The sequence below is a fragment of the Aegilops tauschii genome, chromosome 2, assembly GCF_002575655.3.
Source record: "Aegilops tauschii subsp. strangulata cultivar AL8/78 chromosome 2, Aet v6.0, whole genome shotgun sequence".
Taxonomy (NCBI): Eukaryota; Viridiplantae; Streptophyta; class Magnoliopsida; order Poales; family Poaceae; genus Aegilops; species Aegilops tauschii.
The window spans coordinates 537,639,060-537,659,638 of record NC_053036.3 but is presented as its reverse complement, the minus strand read 5'-3'; the positions used below and the strand labels follow the sequence as shown (position 1 = coordinate 537,659,638).

Genomic DNA, 20,579 nt, shown 5'->3' with positions numbered 1-20,579 from the left:
TGAGTTTGAGGACTAGATTGCACCTACTCCACAAGTTTGATGGTTGTAGATGTATTTCACCCAAAAAGAAACATGGCATGCTTCGTCAAAGATAAGAGATCGCCGGTAGCTGAGATGATTTCTTTCCTCCAATAACATCTTCTTCATCATCTAGCCTCTTAAATGTGATCTCCTTCTTTGGTCTCCAGTGTCATCGACCCTACGACATTACCGACACTTGAGATTAAGGACGGCTTCATTTGAAGAAGGTCATGAGATCGGCATATGGTTGAACGATGACTCTTACTTGTCATACCCAAGAGAAGAGCTTGGGTGATGTAAGTTGTACCAAGACAACAAGTATATATGCGGGGCATTGATGGGAAGCATATTGAACAAAATTTATGTTGGTATTCCGTCCCTGTTATTGAATGTTTTGGCTCCTTGATTCACCAAGATGAGATGAAATCGGAGGTGATGTGTCAAGGGGCAGAAAATTGAAGTGCGGTAACGATGTCAAGTGTGTGACGAGATATACGGGGACGCTAAAGCGAGTGTGAGTGCAACTCAAGCCGCCGAAATCTGAGTTGCCACTTCATTGATGGATGTCATGGTCCGTTGTGGCGTATCGGGGTGCATGGACTTGGTGCATGCCTAGAGATGATCGGCACGGCGGGGTTTGTCCGCAGTGAAGTCGGAGTCGTTGAGTCATGGTGCCATGGGTGCTGATAAAGCCACTTATATGCGCGGTTTGTGAAAAATTGATCTTCTCGGTGATGTGACCTTCAAGTTTGTGCCACTGTGATCATGTTTTTCTCAGATTAAACAGACGGCAAATTTCTCCTTAATCAACCCAAAAATGGGAAGGTTCCATCTCTTTATATATAAGAAAAAAATAAACAGGCTATGTAACGACTAACGTGCGACGGTTGAAACGACTTGGCTCGGCAGAGTCTGCCGATTTAACCGCGACATGCAGACGCAGGCACCACACGATCGGCGATCTTCCACACACGCATGATTCCAGGAACAAAACGACAGAGACCTTGGTCGTCGGAAGCGGCCGTCGATGGATTCATCCGAGTCCACGCCAGCCACAATCTCTCTGCCAGTGTACTACCGGGTACTGACTACTGAGGCGTACGCGACACTTCGCCGTGTCCACCGAGCCGCGACCGACACACGCCATCAGTTCGCCCGTCGCACCACGACCTCAAGCTCGCCTATATAAGCGCGCCCCACTTCATCTTCTTCCCTCAGACCAGTGAACGCTAGCCAAGAGCGAGAAGCTAGAGCACTTCAAACTCGAGGTTAGCTAGCCAGGCACCATGGCCCGCATTGCGCCTCTCGTGCTGGCGGCGCTGCTCTCCGTGCTGGTCGCGCCCTCGTCGGCGTGCCCCAGCTGCCCGACCCCGACGACGCCTCCCCCGCCGCCGCCGCCGAAGGTGAAGCCCCCGCCCCCGCCGTCGTCCGTGCCGTGCCCCCCGCCGCCGTACTCCCCCGCGCCGACGCCCCCGACGCCGGCGACGCCGACCCCTCCGGCGCCGTCGTCGCCGACGGGCAAGTGCCCCGTGGACGTGCTGAAGCTGGTGGCGTGCGTGGACGCGCTCAACGGGCTGGTGCACGCGGTGGTGGGCGCCAAGGCCAGCGAGACCTGCTGCCCGCTGCTGTCCGGCGTGGCCGACCTCGACGCCGCGCTCTGCCTCTGCACCACCATCAAGGCCAAGGTGCTGAACGTCAAACTCGTGCTCCCCGTCGCCATCTCGGTGCTCGTCAACCAGTGCGGCAAGCACGTGCCGTCCTCGTTCCAGTGCCCTTCATAATCCACTCCATCGATCGATTAGCACCTACTACATACATACTGTACCACCACCTGCATCCTCATGCATGCCCGCGTGCATGGAGCTAGCACCTTCTCAAGGTAAGTACGCATAGTACATGCATGCCACATGTCATGTGTAATCTGTATAACGCATACATGCATGGGCAGCTAGCTCTGGCTATCTTTTGGTGTGGAGCAGCGAACATGCGTTGTGTAAATGTGTATCAACTATCAAGTACTAGCAGTATATACTGTAATCGTGCATAATTGCTTATATACATGTGACTGTGTGAGTTGTGATGTTGGGTGTGTAGCATTCTTTTTGACAGTTATTATGAATAATATAAAGTGATTGTAATGTGTATGGAGCTTCTCGCTGTATGGTGTCTTCCTCTTTGAGGAAAATGTTACGACCCCAACTCTTCCTCGGGATAAAAAGTCACCCTCGACTCCATATGGTCATATTTGTACTTTTCACCCCTTGATAGGCTGGTCTCACGGCCAGTCAATGACGCTGGTACCAATATTTCTGGCGTTCGTGCCATCGGGAGCCTCTTTGGACCGGAACGAAAGAACTACTCCAAAGAGGAAGAAAACATAAAATATGACCAAGTTTGCCGTAAAAACTAAAAACAGAATAATGACAAAAGCAGGATTCAGACATCATATCCTATGGATTGCTACTGGGTAAACTTCTAAAGATTGGAATCCTCAAAGCTTTTCGTGAATATCTTACGGTCCAAGGAGGCCCTAGACAAGACAAATGATGACAGGAGACAATATGGACTCATATGCAGCTGTCACGACTCATTGCAGTGAAACATCCATGAACACACAGATGTCGCATCGACCACAAGCCATGACGTTTTTTTTCTTCAGTTTTTTCGTTTTTCTAAAATGAAGCCATGACGTTGATCTAGGGCAGGACCACAAGAGGGTGTTTTCACTTGTTTCTGAAAGGTCTGGAGTTGAAGTGAAGATTATCAGTCCCTTTTTTTGGAGGGAACAGGTTATCAAGGGATTTGCTCACATCTTGTTCTGGGAGGTTAAAGGAAGAAACCCGATATTTTGAAGAACACCCGCCAAAGAAATTTGCAGGGATCACCATCCGTTTCCCAGAACACACATGCAGCCGTCACGACTCATTGCAGTGAAACATCCATGAACACACAGATGTCGCATCGACCACAAGCAATGACGTTTTTTTTCTTTGGTTTTTTCGTTTTTCTAAATGAAGCCATGACGTTGATCTAGGGCAGGACCACAAGAGGGCGTTTTCACTTGTTTCTGAAAGGTCTGGAGTTGAAGTGCAGATTATCAGTCTATTTTTCATAGGGAACATGTTATCAAGGGATTTGCTCACACCTTGTTCTAGGAGGTTAAAGGAAGTAACCCGATATTTTGAAGAACACCCGCCAACGAAATTCGCAGGGATCACCATCCGTTCCCCCCACCAGACATGAAGAATAATTTATCAAACTTTTCCGTCAACGAGGCCGGGCAGAGCAAAGCATGACGGTTTTCTTTTAAATGAAGCCATGACGGTTTTCTTTTAAATGAAGCCATGACATTGATCTAGCGCAAGACGGCAAGAGGCCGTTTTCACTTGTTTCTGAACGATCTGGAGTTGGAAGTGCAGATTATCAGTCTTATTTTTCCAAGGGAGAAGATTATCAATCTCGTCGTGGGATCTGCCCACATCTTGTTCTGGGAGTGAAGAAAGAAACCCGATATTTTGTAGAGCATCAGGTGACGAAATTCGCAGGGATCACCATCTGTTTTCTCTAAAAAAAAGATATTTAAAGGGCATGGAGAATTACTCCATCAAACTTTTTCGTCAATGAGACCGGGCTGAGCCAGCATGTAGGTACAGCAATAAAGGAGACAGATCTTAACGTCCATGCACACACGTATAGCTGGACGCAATACAGGCATGCACGCATAAATCACAGAGACAGATCTTAACGTCCATGCACACGCGCCATATGGATACAGGCATCACAGAGAGCCATGATTGATGTTTTACATGATCCACGACACGTCGTTGGCTGGAAGAATTAGCAAGCACAACATTACAAGATACCGATGTTGACAACAAATGCCATGATTGGAGATTCTACATATATATCCGTTCATACAGCGGGTGTTTGTGTTTGAGTACAGGGTTGGCCGAGCGGTGTGTTACCACAGAACAATATAAAGCAAAACCAATACAATTCACTCTGTTAAAGCACTTCAAAATGGAACAGGGGATGCTCAATGCGCTAACTCGAATGAGGCAGGGGTGTTTCAGGCGACGGCTTGGAGCGCCCTCTCGAAGTTGCCCTCCGCGGACGTGGTGGTCTTAACTAGCACGTGATCAGGGTGCGACAGCTTCAGCTGGCTGCAGAAGTATAGAAAGATAGAAATTAGAAGCAAGATATACTTGGTCCAGTTCATACAAAATAGTAAGCGTCCTGAACCCTGGACGATGTTAACCTAACAGTCTCAGTGTGATGCCCAACCACAAGATTCATAATAGAATTGGTAGCATCTAAGAAACGTAGAGAGGCTTCCTGGATCCAGGTGGAAGAACAGCTGGGCTGCAGAACACAGCCAATTAAGTTGTTTTCATGTTGCTGAGAAGACCTAGTCAGGATATGTCCGATCAGGAACAAGTGGCCACAACATGCTAACCCCAGATATGCAAAATCAGGATAAGAGGCCTAAAAACGTAGCAGCGTTGCAAAAGACTAGACAGACAAATTCATCGAATGCAAAAAAAGCATCTCATAACAATCATTCTGTGGTCCTACTCTTTACGCGTCTTGCAACTAGTACAGTTCATGGTCCTTTTTCTAGCTGGAGCCAATCGTACAATTGCTAGCACTTTGAATATATGGTTGAGTTGTTACTGTTTACAAAAGATGAGAAGTGAATAATATACTAATCATAATCCAAGGTTGAAAAGACTGCACAAGATTTCGCATCAGATGCCCAGAATGGTATTCTATGATGCTTACTTCAATTCTCGATTGAACTCTTTGTAAGTACTAGTCATGAACTTCTAGGAAGTACCAATGTACCTCTACCCTTAACACAAGTCGGTAGAAAGCTATAATAAGCATGAATTCTGAAGGGTCGCAGTATGTACTGTTAATTAATTAATGCTGTTTGTTAATTAATGTCCCGCTTGATAAATTTTAAAAATTCGAATATGTGTAATCTGCATGCATCCATCAAATAGTATTTTCTAAAACCACTTCGACTTGCATCTACAAAAAAACACTTGACATGGCATCGGCCAAATACAAATTTCCAACACCTGTCACCTAGAGAGCATCAGAAAGGGGGTACAAACTGTACAGAGGATTTGGTTAGATTCTTACCTGAAGTATCGTGACGACGGTTTGCCAAGGTGGAGATTACATACAATAAGATTGGCAAGAGTTTCAGGATCCTTTGCATCCTACAAGAGTTTGAGATGTCATTTGAGTATTTTTTTTGAGGGAATGGTTTGAATATTTGTCTTGCATCCTTTTGAAATTCATATGTTTTGCTGCTTGTTCTTTGCTTGGAAGGAGGATCAGTACTAACCTTGTTTAGGGCTTCAAGCAATAGAGTTTCAGCCTCCTCAAAGCTCCCCATATGCATACAGCAAACTGCCTTGCCATTAAGAACCATTCCGGTCATAGGGTACTTTTCAGCAAAGTCCTGGAATATGAGATAAGCTTCCCGGATCTTAGAGCCACCCTGCACCATAGATTAAAATGATGATATACTCCTGTTTCCATAGACCAATAAAATTTCAACACTTCACCACATTGGATTGTGAAATACTGAAATTACTTACAACAGCAATATCGAGCCAAGCATTTGCTAGTTGTGTCAGTGTATGGTCCTCGTCAGTTTGTTGCATGATCTTCAGTTGCTTGTCAGCATAATCTGACCGGTGCATCTTGAGGAAGATCTGGACATTCAGTGCATGCCTGAAACCAACCAATCATCAACAACCAATATTAACTTTCTAGTATGCAGCAGTCTAACAATCATAACACATAACAAAAATAATGAACTGTGGATCATGGAAGAAGTAAGCAAATTTAAGATACAAGGAAATAAGCTCTAAAAATGTCACATTTTAGCATGATATACACAAATGCTACAGGTGATGATGGAAGGATGGAACATAATATGTAAAATAGTGTTCAACTACATAACTGAAGAAATAAGTAGTACAAACAAAATTGCAGAATATGTATTTATTTATTTTTAAATTGAATTTCGGACTGCACACCAAATTAATTAGTTTGCCATTATCATCGGGTGATCAATTTTTTTTTAAAAAGAGCATATACTGATGTTCACCCTTGAGTAGGGTTTTGCAACAATAAATTCACTAATGGAAGGCTGAACAATCTAAAGAAATAGAGAAAGAGGAAACTAACAGGTCCAGAGTCCCCCCAGTGTGTGTGTGCTTGAGAGCCTCATTGTAGTCTTGCTCATGCATAAATATAATTCCAGCAATCAATCGCAGAACAGGATTGCTTCCTATAGCTGAATCACTCAACCATTCCTTCAGGCTGGCGATCGCACCTTCCTTCAAAGTTGCACAAAGTAATGCATAAGCATTTCAGTGTATCCAAAGAAATATTAGAGAAGGGAAAAAGTGATTGGGGTAACACACATTACATCTCATCTTCTTATGTTTAGCGACAATAATAAATTTTAGTGTGGCGTGCAACAAATAAGTAAACCGTTTAAATGGTGAAATACATTAGAAGTATATTTATCATTTTATTCACTGGAACCTTGGTATCTGCATCCAAGCTTTCAATTTCATGGAATGATGATTATTTTTGCTTCTGACTGAGGAAAACATGAATTCAATGATAAGAACCACCGCATGCAATATTATCTGACCTAACACCATAAATACAGCATCACTCAGTATCAGACCAGTCATTTGGGCGTTGCTAAGAAGAAAAAGTATATGGAAATGGTTGTTCTATACTATTAAATTTCCTTATAAAACGGCAGGTCTGAATCTAACAAGTTCATTCCTCGTCAAACATTTAAACAGAACATTTGTATTTTTCTAATTAAAGGTGGCGCAGCTTAGCTGCACTTCATATTATATCAAACTTCTGCAACACATATCATCAGAGCTAATAGGTCTTACCAAAATTTGAGGTTGCACTAGCAATTCTACGAGGCAGCATGTATAAATTCTATTCTCGCGAGTCATCGACCTATGTCAGTGAAAATGGTGCCATCGGATCTCTGTCCCCAGATCAGATCACAAACTGTAACCGCGACAGATCTAGCCACTCCCCGACATCCCAGATCCAACCCCATAAAACCGCGATCAGGAACAGATCATAGGCGAAAGATCAGATCCAGCGCGCTAACCTTGTCGCCGGTGAGGTAGAGCGCGAGCAGCTTGACGGCCTGCAGCGACGTCGCCGCCGACGAGTCGATCTCGCTGATCACCAGCTGCACAGCATAACCGCGGATCAGAGCCCGGTCAGGGCGAAGCAACGGGAGGGGAGCGCCATTTGTAATTTCTACTGACCTGGTAGGATCCGAGGGCGATGTAGGAGCGGAAGACGATGACGTCGCGCTCGGCCGCGGCGTCGGCGTCGAGGCCCGGGACGTCGCTGTTGTTGATGGCGGACTGGTAGGCGCCGAGGTAGAAGAGGTTGCGCAGGTTGAAGAGGAGGTCGGGGGTGGCCATCGGGGGAGGGGGGCGATGCCGGCGACGGGGCGGCGGAGTGGGTTCGACGGCGACGCGGGGAGGCGAGTGGGAGATCTCGAGAAAGAAGAATGAGTTGCTTGGGTTCGGTCTCTGGGTTTGGTAGTGGGAATGAGAACGAAGATGGGGAAGGTTTTAACTGGGCTCAAGTTCGGGCCTAGAGTGGACTCGCAGAGGCCCGTCCATTGTGATGGGCTTGAGTTTTACTTTCTTTGGAGGAGTTGGGCCCAAGAAACTAGAAAGTGGCCCAGCCTGACAAGAATCCAGGCCAGGCAGGTAGGAGTTCGAAGAGAAGACGGGCTCCATACCGACTCCGAACAGAGCTATGGTTTCGGCTGCGACTTAAGCTGAGCGAGGCGCCACCTCTACGCCAGGCGACTCGAAAATCCAATCTCTCGGTGAGTTGAGGTGCGGCGGATCATATCTTACCGATGGCCGACGAGAAAGCAGCGACCGAGAAGGCGCTGACGACGGTGACGGCCGACGAGACGGTGGAGCAGGAAGAGGAGAAGGATTTCGACAAGCTATATGAGGAGGCCAAAGCAGAATACGCACAACTTATGGACAAGTTCTTGGGTGCTGACCCGCCAATGGTGAAGTTGGTGATTAATATCCCTCGTGTATGTGGTATCCAGGTATGGAGGCCGACATGGAGGCTGATGGTCTCAAATTTGGTGAGGAGGTTGAGCGATGATGAGATTTTACTTCATGTCCACCGCTGCTGTGCTATGCTACGTTATCTATGTAACTCGTCTATTCTCGCAAAAGAAAATCTATGTAATTCGTCTAGTGCCCATGTGCCCATTTATGTTTGATCAACTGCCTACTGCTAAGCTCCAACTATTCATTCGGGTAGGTTGATAGTACTGACTTGTTATTATTATCTTAACGAAGGGATGGATCTTTGTTACTCCCTTTGTTTTTATTTACTTCGCATATTAATTTTGTCTTACGTAAATTTTTCTAAAACTTTGATCAAGTTTATACCAAATCAATAGTGATAATATTAGCTTCATTGTCAAGTTTTTCTAAATTTTCTAAACTTTGGTCAAGTTTATACCAAATCAATAGTGATAATATTAGCTCCATTGTCAAGTTTTTCTAAATTTTCTAAACTTTGATCCAATTTTCTAAGCGTGCATTGTAGTGATAATATGTAGATGAGGCTCCCCATGAACAAATAGCATTATGATATGATCTTACATGGCACAACTTACACATGATGAGAATTGAGAAATCATGTCTGAAAATGCAGGTGTTTTCAGAATACCTTTACCATTAATGTAGACAATAAAAAAATTTAGATAGAAAATAATTTGATAGTATAAGAATATATTGCATGCAAGTCTTTTTAGAAAAGGAGGATGACCCCCGGCCTCTGCATCTGGGAGATGCATACGGCCACTTTATTAATTATTCTCGAGGACCTTACAAAGTATTACAAACAATATACCTGAATCCACCATCTTGGCAACATATGCCGCTACTCTTATCCATATGATGAAGGGATGCTAGCTGGGCCACTACCCAAACCACTCACCTAAACCTAACATCAAAAGCCGGAAGCCCCAGCCGAGCCACATACCGGGTCTGGGGCACAATCCGGTCAGATGCACTCTTGTGTCGTCGCCGCCATCTTCCACAGGTCCGTCTTCAGATTATATTGAGTCTTCTACCTTGTGAAGGCCACTTCTGCCATCGACGTCACCATGATGCCAGACAGCTACCTCCTCCTGCGCGAGTCCATCTCCGCGCATCGGACGCCGAGCCTCCACAGCGCCATGCCGCCGAACTCCGCCGCCATCAATGAGTGAGATGAAGTCCCGCTCCACCACGGCAAGTACAAGGTGAGGAAGGGCTAGGTCGCCGTCGGAGACACGGCCGGAAGATAAGCACCGCAGTCACGAGACATGCCCGGAGCTGCGACGCGGCAGATCAGACGGGCCGCCATCAGGATCCAGACAATCTCGCCATGCACGCCCAGCATCCCCATGCCCAAGTCGGCGCCTTCAAGAAGGTGACGATGCTGTGGCGCCGCCGCCGCTTAACCACCGGGGCTAGGGTTTTCACCCGGGCGCAGGGGAAGGGGGGAGGCAGGGGAGGTTTAGCCTCGGCGCCGCCACCAAGGAGGGAATGGCGTCCGGGACGCCATCGACGCCGTGACTGCCACCGGCGGCCAAGGGTTTCCCCCGGCCAAGCACCCTGCCGCCACCTCCGAACCAGCCACAACGTCAGCAGGCGCGTGCACGCCGGAGATCCAGGCCGGCCGGAGGTCATACATCACGAGCGGACCAGATCGCCTCCGATCTGACAAGGGGAGCCCGGGGCCTCCCCGCGCCATGACCAGTGCCCATCGGGACCTCGCTGCCCGCGCAGCTGAGGGGATCCGGCCTACCTCACCGACGAGCACTCCCCGCCGCCGGAGGAGCGCCGTCCGCACCAGCGAGGCCGCCGCCTCAGATCCGCCGCGAAGAACACCGCGCCGCCACCGACCCGCGCGCTCCAGTGACGTGCCGCCCCGGCCAGCAGGCCGCGCCGCCCCGCACACTAGCGCGCGCCACCCGACGCGCCGGCCGCCGAGCTCCGCCGCCACGCCCGAAGAAGCAGCCCCCCGCGGCCCCTGTTCCAGGCGAGGAAACGAGATCCCGCCGCCGCCGGCACCGCGCGGGCTTTGCCCGGCGGTGCCCGCCGACGGCGGCGGGAGGAGAGGAAGGAGGTGGGGGCTGGGTTCGGCGGCGGCTAGGGTTGGGCGCCCGGGTCGCCCGCGGGGGAGCGACATGGGGCTGGGGATATATGGAAGAAAGAATTGCTGAGACTACGAGTTCATTCATTGCATGCAAGTCTATTGACATAATTTTTTTCATGACCACGATAAGGGTGGGAATAAAAGTGCAATCATGCCCTTAATCATATTTTGATGTTGATGACAATATACATATATGGGACTAATCATGTTTGTCAAGTGTATCTCATGTTTTGTCAAGGTTTTGTCAGGGCTGATGTCCTCATGAAAGGACTTAGTCGTGAGGCCATCGCCGCGAGGTAGTAGCTTGAACGGGGTTGATCGGAATCGAGAGACAAGGGTTTACCCAGGTTCGGCCCCTCTCGGTGGAGGTAATAGCCTGATCACCGAACCCATCTATAAAGCTTAACTCTTCAGGACGCCGCTGAATAACTTGCCCTGAACGGGCGGGTCATACCATGGGGTTATATCCCCAACACATTTAGTCCCCAAGGATTATTGTGTAAATCAAGATTAATGAATCTAAATTGCTCAAGAGCTGGGAAACAAGACAAATAGCTTAGGCTCTTTTTAGTTTGCACTTGAGTATAGGGATCCTCCCGCACTATTAAGAGGGGATCATTGGATCTCATAAAAGACATGCTTAAAACCCACAGATACCTCCTTTTTCTTTTCCATTAACCTAAATTTCTTCCCTAGGCTACCTTCCCCAGAAAGTTTGTGAGCGTTTGGAGACCACCCCAAAGTCTACCACTGGTGTTTGGGGATCGCCTTCGTGCTGATATCTCAAAGAGAGAATACGGTGAGCCTTCGTGGCGTTGGTGTGCCTTCATGGTAACATCCACCTCTCTAAACTGTGACATAGCTTCTCTCTAGGGAAGTGAACATCAACATGCATCCTCGTCTCTTGGAGTTGCGATTATTCCTACCCCTAGCTCTCTACTTGTGGTTATTTCTCTCTTAGTCTTTACTTGCATTATATTGTGCTTGCCTATCTAAATACTCGTTGTATTTACTCACTTTGCTTAGCACTAGTATCGCCTTTACAATTGCTAGGCTCACTCTCATATTCCGCATCATTGCCTAAAATTGCTAAGTAATAATTAAAATTTGTAATTTTACCTATTCAACCCCCCCTCTAGGCTTATCTCGATCCTTTTCAATTGGTACCAGAGCATCATGCTATATTCTTGTGGCTTTACCGCCCTAGAGCAAGATGAACCCCGATGGGACCCCCTTGTTGCAAATCCCAAAGAGAAGGGCGCAACTTCTTTGGAAGTGCGCAAGTCCTTCACTTATGAGGATTTGAAACGGGCCCTTGCTAAGCAAAAGGAGGAGCATGATGCTTCTATCGAGGCCTTGGTCTAAATGATGTTAGCCGCATTACCCTCGAATCCTACTGCACCTGTTAACTCATGTAGTGTGGCTCCGAGGCAAAATATGACTTTTTTCCTCCCTTGGTCCAACCTCCTAATAGCGATCATTCTGGTGTTTCATGGCTTAATTCCCTGTACGGGGTATGGTCGTGGATGGTTCTATTGGGGAATCGACATCGACGTCTTCATCCATGTCGATGGCTTCATCGGATCCATAGTCGAGCGCATCGGTCAAGTCCTCGACCGTGGCGACTAGGTGGGTGGTGGGTGGGATAAAAAAATCTCGATCGTCGGCTTTACATCCGATCTGATCATAGAATGCAGATGAGATTGTCAGGTTCTGGATTTGGTCTAGTACATCATTTACATGCGAGAGCTCCTTGGCGTTCAGGACCTGGCTGTAGGCCAGGCAGATCTGAAATAGGTTCTCCGCGCCGTCCTCTTGCACGCCCGGGGTTGATCCCTGGGTGGCGGGAGTAGTTACTACGTCGGGCACGGGGGATGTGAGTGGCATTGCCGGGTCCGAAGACAGGCTCGTCTCGGGGGAGGCATCTAAGGACCCAATGATTAAGTCAGACGTAGTGGTCACCGGATCTACCTCCAAGGTCGGCTCTGGGAAGAGGGGGCAGCCGAGGACCCCGTCGTAAGCCGGCTCCAGGATCATGACGCGGGAGGGCTCGTGCTGACCTGAGGTCCACTCGAAAGGGCCAAGTCTCCAGGAGCGTCCGCGGTGTATTCCGGGCTTCCGAATGTGATGACCTGGTTTGGAGCGAAGTTCTCCACGCGACCTAGATGGCTGGCTAGATCGGCATGCAACACAATGTTGCCGAAGGTGAAAAGCTGGTCGGGAGCGAAGATGCCCCCACAGCCAATGTTGTTATCAATCTGCAAATGAGCCATCAACCCTTGATGATCAAACAACGAGCTCTCAGTGAAAGCACCAATGCCAGTGTCAAAATCGGCAAATCACGGGTAGGGTGCCCGAGCTGTTAGATCGGATCAATGGGCAACAAGAGAGGACACACACAAAGTTTACCCAGGTTTAGGCCCTCTCTATGGAGGTAAAACCTTACGTCCTGCTCTTGCTGATATTATGGAAGTACCAAAGTACAGAGTTGATCTACCTCGAGATCGTGAGTTGTGGTCTAAATCCTAGGGGTATGATGAATGGGTGTATGGATGGATCCCCTCTACGGACTAAACCCTCCGGTTTATATAGGCACCAGGGGTATTTATGGTTATACATGGTCGGTTGCCATCTAAGAATCTACATGCCGAATCTAATCAGATATGCTTGAAGTACACGCCAAGTCTTTGATCACCGCACTTTGAAGGCCTCCGGAGTCCCTCTTCCTTAACGGGCTGGTGGTCCGGCCCATATGTTAGCGCAGCTAGGCTAGGATCCCCTAGTTCAGGACACCATCAAGGGTGGACTTGCAACTCGGACAAAAAAATGTTGGACCTAGTTGCAAATCGAGGGTGGACTTGCAACTGAGACAAAAAAAAGATCGGGTTCCAGTTACGAGTCAATGGGTGGATTTGCAACTGGGTGCTACCTCTTGAGCACTGCGTTGGTTTTCCCTTGAAGAGGAAAGGGTGACGCAGCAAAGTAGCGTAAGTATTTCCCTCAGTTTTTGAGAACCAAGGTATCAATCCAGTAGGAGGCCACGCTCAAGTCCCTTGCACCTACACAAACAAATAAGAACCTTGCAACCAACGCGATAAAGGGGTTGTCAATCCCTTCATGGCCACTTGCAAAAGTGAGATCTGATAGAGAAGATAAGATAATATTTTTGGTATTTTTATGATAAAGATTAAAAGTAAAGATTGCAAAGTAAACAAAGAAAGAAATAGCTTGTTGACGGGAGATTAATATGATGGAGAATAGACCCGGGGGCCATAGGTTTCACTAGTGGCTTCTCCCAAGATAGCATAAGTATTATGGTGGGTAAACAAATTACTGTCGAGCAATTGATAGAATTGAGCATAGTTATGAGAATATCTAGGTATGATCATGTATATAGGCATCACGTCCGTGACAAGTAGACCGACTCCTGCCTGCATCTACTACTATTACTCCACACATCGACCGGTATCCAGCATGCATCTAGAGTATTAAGTTCATAAGAACGGAGTAACGCTTTAAGCAAGATGACATGATGTAGAGGGATAAACTCATGCAATATGATATAAACCCCATGTTTTTATCCTCGATGGCAACAATACAATACGCGTCGTTTCCCCTACTGTCACTAGGATCGAGCACCGCAAGATTGAACCCAAAGCTAAGCACTTCTCCCATTGCGAGAAAGATCAATTTAGTAGGCCAAACCAAACTGATAATTCGAAGAGACTTGCAAAGATAACCAATCATACATAAAAGAATTCAGAGAAGATTCAAATATTGTTCATAGATAATATTGATCATAAACCCACAATTCATCGGATCTCGACAAACACACCGCAAAAGAAGATTACATCAAATAGATCTCTAAGAGAATCGAGGAGAACTTTGTATTGAGATCCAAAGAGAGAGAAGAAGCCATCTAGCTAATATCTATGGACCCGAAGGTCTGAGGTAAACTACTCACACATCATCGGAGAGGCTATGGTGTTGATGTAGAAGCCCTCCGTGATCAATGCCCCCTCCGGTTGAGCGCCGGAAAAGGCCCCAAGATGGGATCTCACGGGTACAGAAGGTTGCGGCGGTGGAATTAGGTTTTCCTGGTGCTCCTCGATGGTTTGGGGGTACGTAGGTATATATAGGAGGAAGAAGTAGGTCGGTGGAGCCACGAGGGGCCCATGAGGGTGGAGGGTGCGCCCAGGGGGGTAGGCTCGTGGCCTCCTCGTTGATTGCTTGATGTCCACTCCAAGTCCTCTGGATCATGTTTGTTCTAAAAATCACGCTCCCGAAGGTTTCATTCCGTTTGGACTCCGTTTGATATTCTTTTTCCGCAAAACACTGAAATAGGCAAAAAAACAACAATTTGGGCTGGGCCTCCGGTTAATAGGTTAGTCCCCAAAATAATATAAAAATGTATAAATAAGCCCATTAAACATCCAAAACAGAATATGTAATAGCATGGAACAATCAATATAGATACGTTAGAGACGTATCACTGGGACAAACAAAGTTGGGCCTCAGTTGTGAGTCGAGGGTGGACTGGCAACTGAGACCCAAAAAAATGTGGAAACCCAGTTGCGAGTTGAGGGTGGGATTGCAACTATGATAAAAGAAGGTCAGGTCGTAATTGCATGTTGAGGGTAGACTTGCATTTGGGACAAGAAAAATGGCACCCTTATTTAATGATGGACAATCAACTAGCAATGGTGGAAAAAAATTCTTGAACTTAGAAAAATGAAAAGAAAATATGAAAAAGTGAAAATATAATAAAATAAAAACATGAATTTTAAAAGTTTAAGAATTTGGAACAAATAGAAAAAGAAAATAAAAAATATCAATTGTGCGCAGCCCACTCTCACGCGACGAGAGGGGTTGAGGGCCGTGAAAAAATGAAACAGCGGCCTATCGCCACGACAGCCCCTCACGCGAGTGACCCGTAACAACACCAAATGGTAGGAAAGAGCAAAGAATACTAATCTTGATGTCTAAATCATATGGTGGAAAGTTAGATGTGGGTTAACTATCTCATATCTAGATGTGAAATGGCAAACTTGTAATTAATAATAAAGCAATGTGCTTTTCTTTGATTTTTCATCTGTTCACCGTCTAAGATTTTTTTTCTAACCGAGGTGGTACTAAATTTTTATGTGTGAAAAGTTTTGCCCAAATTTTCATACGTGGGGCGTACGTTGTGGCCCATTGAAGCCACTCCACTTATTTTTCTACACACACAGCTGGAGAAACCCTATTTACCATACGTGGCCGCAAATAGTTGGAGTTTCGCACAGCCGGCCCGTTTTCCTTTTTTGTTCTTTTCTCTTTTCCTTTCCTTTTTTTCCCAGTCCAAGTTTATTTTTATTTTTTAACCTTTTTCGTAAATTCAAAATTTTAAGAATCTTTCAGAATTTTTAAAAATAATCCAATTTCGAAAAATGTTAAGCATTCCAATTTTTTCCGTTTGCAAAATGTTCGAAACTTTAATTTTTTATTATGGTTCCAAAAGTTGGTCAAAATAAAAAAAATGTTTCCATTTTTGCAAAAAATGTTTATGTTTTCCAGAATTGTTTGAGATTTTCAAAAAAATATGGATTTTTAAAAGTGTTCCAAATTTGAAAAATATTCTTGTCTTGATTAAATGTTAAAAAATTCAAAATAATGTTCATGTTTAAAAAATAAACATATTTAAAAATTGTTCTAAATGTACGGAATTTTCAAAAAGCTATTCACATTTTGCAAAACTGTTTGGAATTTCAAAAGTTGTCCATCTTTTCAAGAATATTTGGGAATTCATTATTATTATTATTATTTGAAAAGTTTTAAAAAATCAAATCTGACGCTGCAGTATGTTCTTACACATTTGCAATGGCCGTTGGTTAGCATGACGTGTTTGTTCGCTGGCCATGGGTTAGCAAGGCGTGTTTTTTCAAGTTGCTGGCAGCACTTTGTCGGGTCTTTGAGGTCGTGAGTTCGACCCTTCAATTCGTTTTTCTTTGGATTTTTACTCGCGTCTTACAAACATAGGTCGTTTTGGTGCCTGGGCCTTTCACAACCCACGCAACTTAGTCGTCCCAACTACCTGGGAGATAAGGCAAATTTATTTTAAATAGTCCCACGTTGCTCCTTTACATACAGTCATACCAAATTATATATGTGTGTGGAACTACATGTAGTAAGGTGGATGGACTAAGCGGGATGAAGGATGGATGGATTGGTACGGGAGCTAGCTAAAAAAGGACCCTGAATTTCTTGAAGATTGCTACCCGAGGAAAAAAAAGAGAAGACTCGCCTCACTTCAATATTATTTAACTTCATACCTTAAAACCCCTCGAATGATGAAAAAATAGATTGAACAACTCGCGGACCTTCTCTGGAGTGCAATGACCTAACAAAACCCAGTACTTAAATGTTCAAACTTCGTACCTGCAATCCCCTTGGTCAATGAACGAAAAACTAGCGGATTGATTATTTCACACGTGGCAAAACCTACCTAAATGTTCCTTCTCGGTGTGCACACTGGGTTATACTTGAATAAATAATTCACACCAAATTTAATACACACTATTTTTTTCTCCTCTTACAATGCACGGTATACATACTACTCCCTCCGTCCCATAATGTAAGATATTTTCGCAGGGAGCAACTAGTTAACAAGGGCTCCTTCGGGAGCCTCGCAACGATCAGCGCCACTTGGCGCGCTCTCAGCCATTCGCCACGTGTCGCGCTCTGGACGCTCCCTTCGGATTTTGTTTTTTTATTTTTTCGCACGCGTTTTCGGCTTTTTAAATTGGTTTTTTCGACGTTTTGGTTTTCCCCCGGTCTTTCTTAGCTTTTCGATCAAAAAAAAATTTCGAAATTTTTTTTTTGCGCGAAAAAACGCGTTTTCTTTTTTTTTTTCCTTTCGCGAAAGTCACGGTTTTTCTTCCGCAAGAGGCACGGTTGTGCTTTATCGAGAGTCACGGCCGTGCCTTTCGGAAACGAAAAAACGCGTTTTCTGTTTTTTTTTCTTTCGCGAGAGTCACGATTTTGCTTCCGCGAGAGGCACGGTTGTGCTTTCGCGAGAGTCACGGCCGTGCCTCTCGAAAGGGAAAAACAAAACGCGTTTTCTGTTTTTTTTTCTTTCGTGAGAGTCACGGTTTTGCTTCCGCGAGAGGCACGGTTGTGCTTACGCGAAAGTCACGGCCGTGCCTCTCGAAAAGGGAAAAAAATACGTGTTTTCTGTTTTTTTTTTCTTTCGCGAGAGTCACGGTTTTGCTTCGCGAGAGGCACGGTTGTGCTTTCGCGAGAGTCACGGCCGTGCCTCTCGGAAACGGAAAAAAACGCGTTTTCTGTTTTTTTTCCTTCCACGAGAGTCACGGTTTTGCTTCCACGAGAGGCACGGTTGTGATTTCGCGAGAGGCACGGGCGTGTCTCTTTCGAAAAGAGAAAAAAACTGTGCTCCCGATTCGGTTTTTTCGCCCGGTTTTTTTCGTCCGGTTTTTTTTGTGAAAAAAAGTTCGTCAAAACCTATCAAATGGGATCTAGTTTTGAAGATCTCGACGCGAGGAATCCAATGGTGAAAACGGTTCGAGATTTGGACGCACGGTTTAAGAGATAAAACGTTTTGAATAAACGGATCTACGAAAACCTGGTTGCGACAAGTGGTGCGCTGCATGTGCGCCACTTGTCGCGACCTGGGAAAGTGGAGTGTTCTTTGCAACGAGTACTCCTTAATTAGTGATTTCGGTTTTCGCAAGGTAACGCTTAGCCCGCTTTGGGCCTGGGCCCTGGAGTTCGATTTCCTTCTCTGGGTGGAGTTGGGCCAAAGAAGCAAGAAAGTGGCCGACTCCGAACAGAACTAGGCCTAGGGTTCTGCCTTTATATCGAGCGAGCCGCAGTGCCCCCTCTTCGAGAAAAATCCCCACATCCAGGCGAGGCAACCTGCGATTCCACCCGAAAGCCAAATTCCTCGGCGAGTTGAGGTGCGGCGAATCAGGGGTCAGCTCATGGCCGACAAGAAGCAGTTTTCGCTGAAGACCTGCACCGCCACCAATTCAAGGGCGGGCGGATCAGGAGTTTCGATGGCCCCAGATGGTTTCTTGGAGGCGTTCCTTGGAGAGCAAACTGCGGCCAAAAGGAAGGCGCGGAAGCGGAGGGCCGGTCGCAAGGGGTCTGCCATGAAAACGAAGGGAGAGGGGACGGCGGATCAGACAACAGTCGTCGAGAAGCCAGTGGCGGTAGACGCGCCAGCGGAGCAGCAGGAGGAGGACTTGGATAAGCTCTATGAAAAGGCCAAAGCAGAATACGCAAAACTTTTTGAGAAGGTGTCTGCTCATGATCCGCCAATTGTGAAGTGGGTGAAATATCCATCGTACATGTCGTATCCAGGTATGGAGTTTGACATGAAGGCTGATGGGCTCCAATTTGATGAGGAGGGTAAGCGATGATGAGGTTGCTCTAGTAAATATCCAGCTGGGATTTTACTTGGTGCACCTGTGCAGTCCACCGGTTATGCTATGTTATCATATACTTCCTCCGTCTCATAATATAAGATCGTCCAATCTCCACGGGTTTTTGAAATATTTTACTAGAGTTATATTAACATAATGCATGTTAAATTTTACATGTAGAGACAAGATAGCACGGACACAATTGGATAATAATTGAAACCCACTTCACTTACAATGTAAATTGATAAAAGAAAGGCAAATTGACGATACATATATATAGATGATCCAACTAAATATCCAACAAATTAAGCTCTACTTGATCGAAAATTTGTTTCTGAGCCCAAGCTCAGATGCACCTGTTATCTTAGTCAGTCATTCACATGTGGATTCGTGTAGTAGGTTGTATTCCATCTGGTATTCTCACCGTACGCAATGTAAAAAAGGCTGTGGGCCATTGTTTCATTTATTGCGTACGCACCGTCACTTTCCGACCGGAATAGTCCGCCCCGCACGGCCCTGCTTTTTTTCGGCGCCGTCCTGTTCCATTTGCACTACACCCCTTGCTGCTCTCCATCGCCACCCTGTGCTTCCCCGCAGCCGGACCTTGTGCTCGTAGCAGGTCCATGGCGGCATCCACGAGCGGCACGAGGCCAGTGTGGCCGTGAGCTCCGCCATACAATCGTCCCGCACCGTGTGTTTCTCGGCGGAACTACTGTACGTCGTTCAACCCAGCGAGTGGGTGGGTGCTAGCCACTCGTCGGGCTGAAGCACAGAGCACGATGACCATGGCTAGGGACGACGTTCTCCTTCCCCCTCACGCAACTGACATCGGCATGTACTAAACTTGTTGGTGTAGTTAATTAGTTTTGAGGTTTTTGTGTAGTTAGCTTTGGAAGATGCATGCTTTGAGGTCGTTTGGGTGGTAGAACTAGATGAATTGTTGGCAGGAGTGCCAATTTGCGGACGACAAAGTTGGGAGCTTCAGCTCCTTTGGTCAGTAAGGAAAAATCTGCAAGGTTATAAAGTCTATGAGCAGCAAGTATGAAGAGCAAAATTATACGACTGCGGGATGTGATGATGACAGAATGAGTTAAAAGAGAGCATCTCATCAGGGAAAGCTATCGTATAAATGAGCAGGGTTATGAACAAATGGAAGTTCGAAGAGTGTACTCAAATCTTTATAAAGCACACATGACAAATTCAAAGATGATTCAAAGGTATGGACATTGCAAAAGGTGGGTAGGTCTTGTGCCTACAACACAGCCTTTTCAAATAAATATTTCCTGAAAAGAAGATTGAAGCGGTGCTAAGGTAGAAACTCCATCGGGTGCAGGTTGGGGGCGGTGTTCAAGCAGCCATGAGCTGGTGTCTAAGCTGAGGTGTTTGATCCGAAGCAAGAATCGGTAGGTGCTACCGTGCTAGTACCGCCCGGAGTGACTTGCTAGCGTAGAGGTGTTCCCTTGTAACTTGAGACATTCGTGGAGGGCTTGTTTCTTAAATTTGTTCACATTGTACTGTTCATAAAAAAACAGTAAGGCTGGTGTTTCAAAAAATATATTTGTTGCACACTATGTTTGTGGAAAGTAAAAGAAGAAATCCTGGTTCACCTTTGTGAGTGGGATCTTGAGCTTTATACGGTCGTAATGCCTCGCAATGTGCAAGATGCAAGCCCCAGTATCCTCTCTGCGGTGTGTTCAATAAGAATCTTTTAGAACATTTCAAGACTCAAATGGCTAAGCATGTGAGACTGCAAAACACAGAAAAACATTACTGACTTGGCAAAGGATTCAGAAGCAACTACTGGGTCGATGGTAGACCAATATCCGTCCTCTGTTGGCCATCCAGCGTAGTACTTGTTGAGGCAGTGGAAGAGAG

The 20,579-nt window shown here is 46.2% G+C and overlaps 2 protein-coding genes across 2 annotated transcripts; one reads left to right on the top strand and one right to left on the bottom strand.

Moving 5' to 3' along the window:
• Positions 1 to 1,144: 1,144 nt before the first annotated feature.
• On the top strand, positions 1,145 to 2,165 carry LOC109780603 (putative lipid-binding protein AIR1). The gene has a single exon (XM_020339185.4). It carries the CDS (start codon positions 1,308 to 1,310, stop codon positions 1,800 to 1,802), a length of 495 nt encoding a protein of 164 aa, XP_020194774.1. The 5' UTR covers positions 1,145 to 1,307; the 3' UTR covers positions 1,803 to 2,165.
• A 1,597-nt stretch (positions 2,166 to 3,762) lies between these two features.
• LOC109780602 (coatomer subunit epsilon-1) lies at positions 3,763 to 7,655 on the bottom strand. Its single transcript, XM_020339184.3, has 7 exons — positions 7,356 to 7,655; positions 7,193 to 7,276; positions 6,229 to 6,380; positions 5,634 to 5,769; positions 5,378 to 5,533; positions 5,170 to 5,249; positions 3,763 to 4,184 (listed from the first exon to the last, which is right to left on the bottom strand). Exons 1-7 carry the CDS (start codon positions 7,515 to 7,517, stop codon positions 4,091 to 4,093), a joined length of 864 nt encoding a protein of 287 aa, XP_020194773.1. The 5' UTR covers positions 7,518 to 7,655; the 3' UTR covers positions 3,763 to 4,090.
• Between the last annotated feature and the right edge of the window lie 12,924 nt (positions 7,656 to 20,579).

Excerpts from the sequence above, each read along its gene's own strand:
- LOC109780602 (XM_020339184.3), bottom strand. The coding sequence starts at position 7,517 with ATGGCCACCCCCGACCTCCTCTTCAACCTGCGCAACCTCTTCTACCTC. Across the intron at positions 5,250-5,377 it reads TGCTTGAAGCCCTAAACAAG|GATGCAAAGGATCCTGAAAC; the intron begins GTTAGTACTGAT and ends AAACTCTTGTAG. Across the intron at positions 4,185-5,169 it reads CCGTCGTCACGATACTTCAG|CCAGCTGAAGCTGTCGCACC; the intron begins GTAAGAATCTAA and ends ATACTTCTGCAG.
- LOC109780603 (XM_020339185.4), top strand. The coding sequence starts at position 1,308 with ATGGCCCGCATTGCGCCTCTCGTGCTGGCGGCGCTGCTCTCCGTGCTG.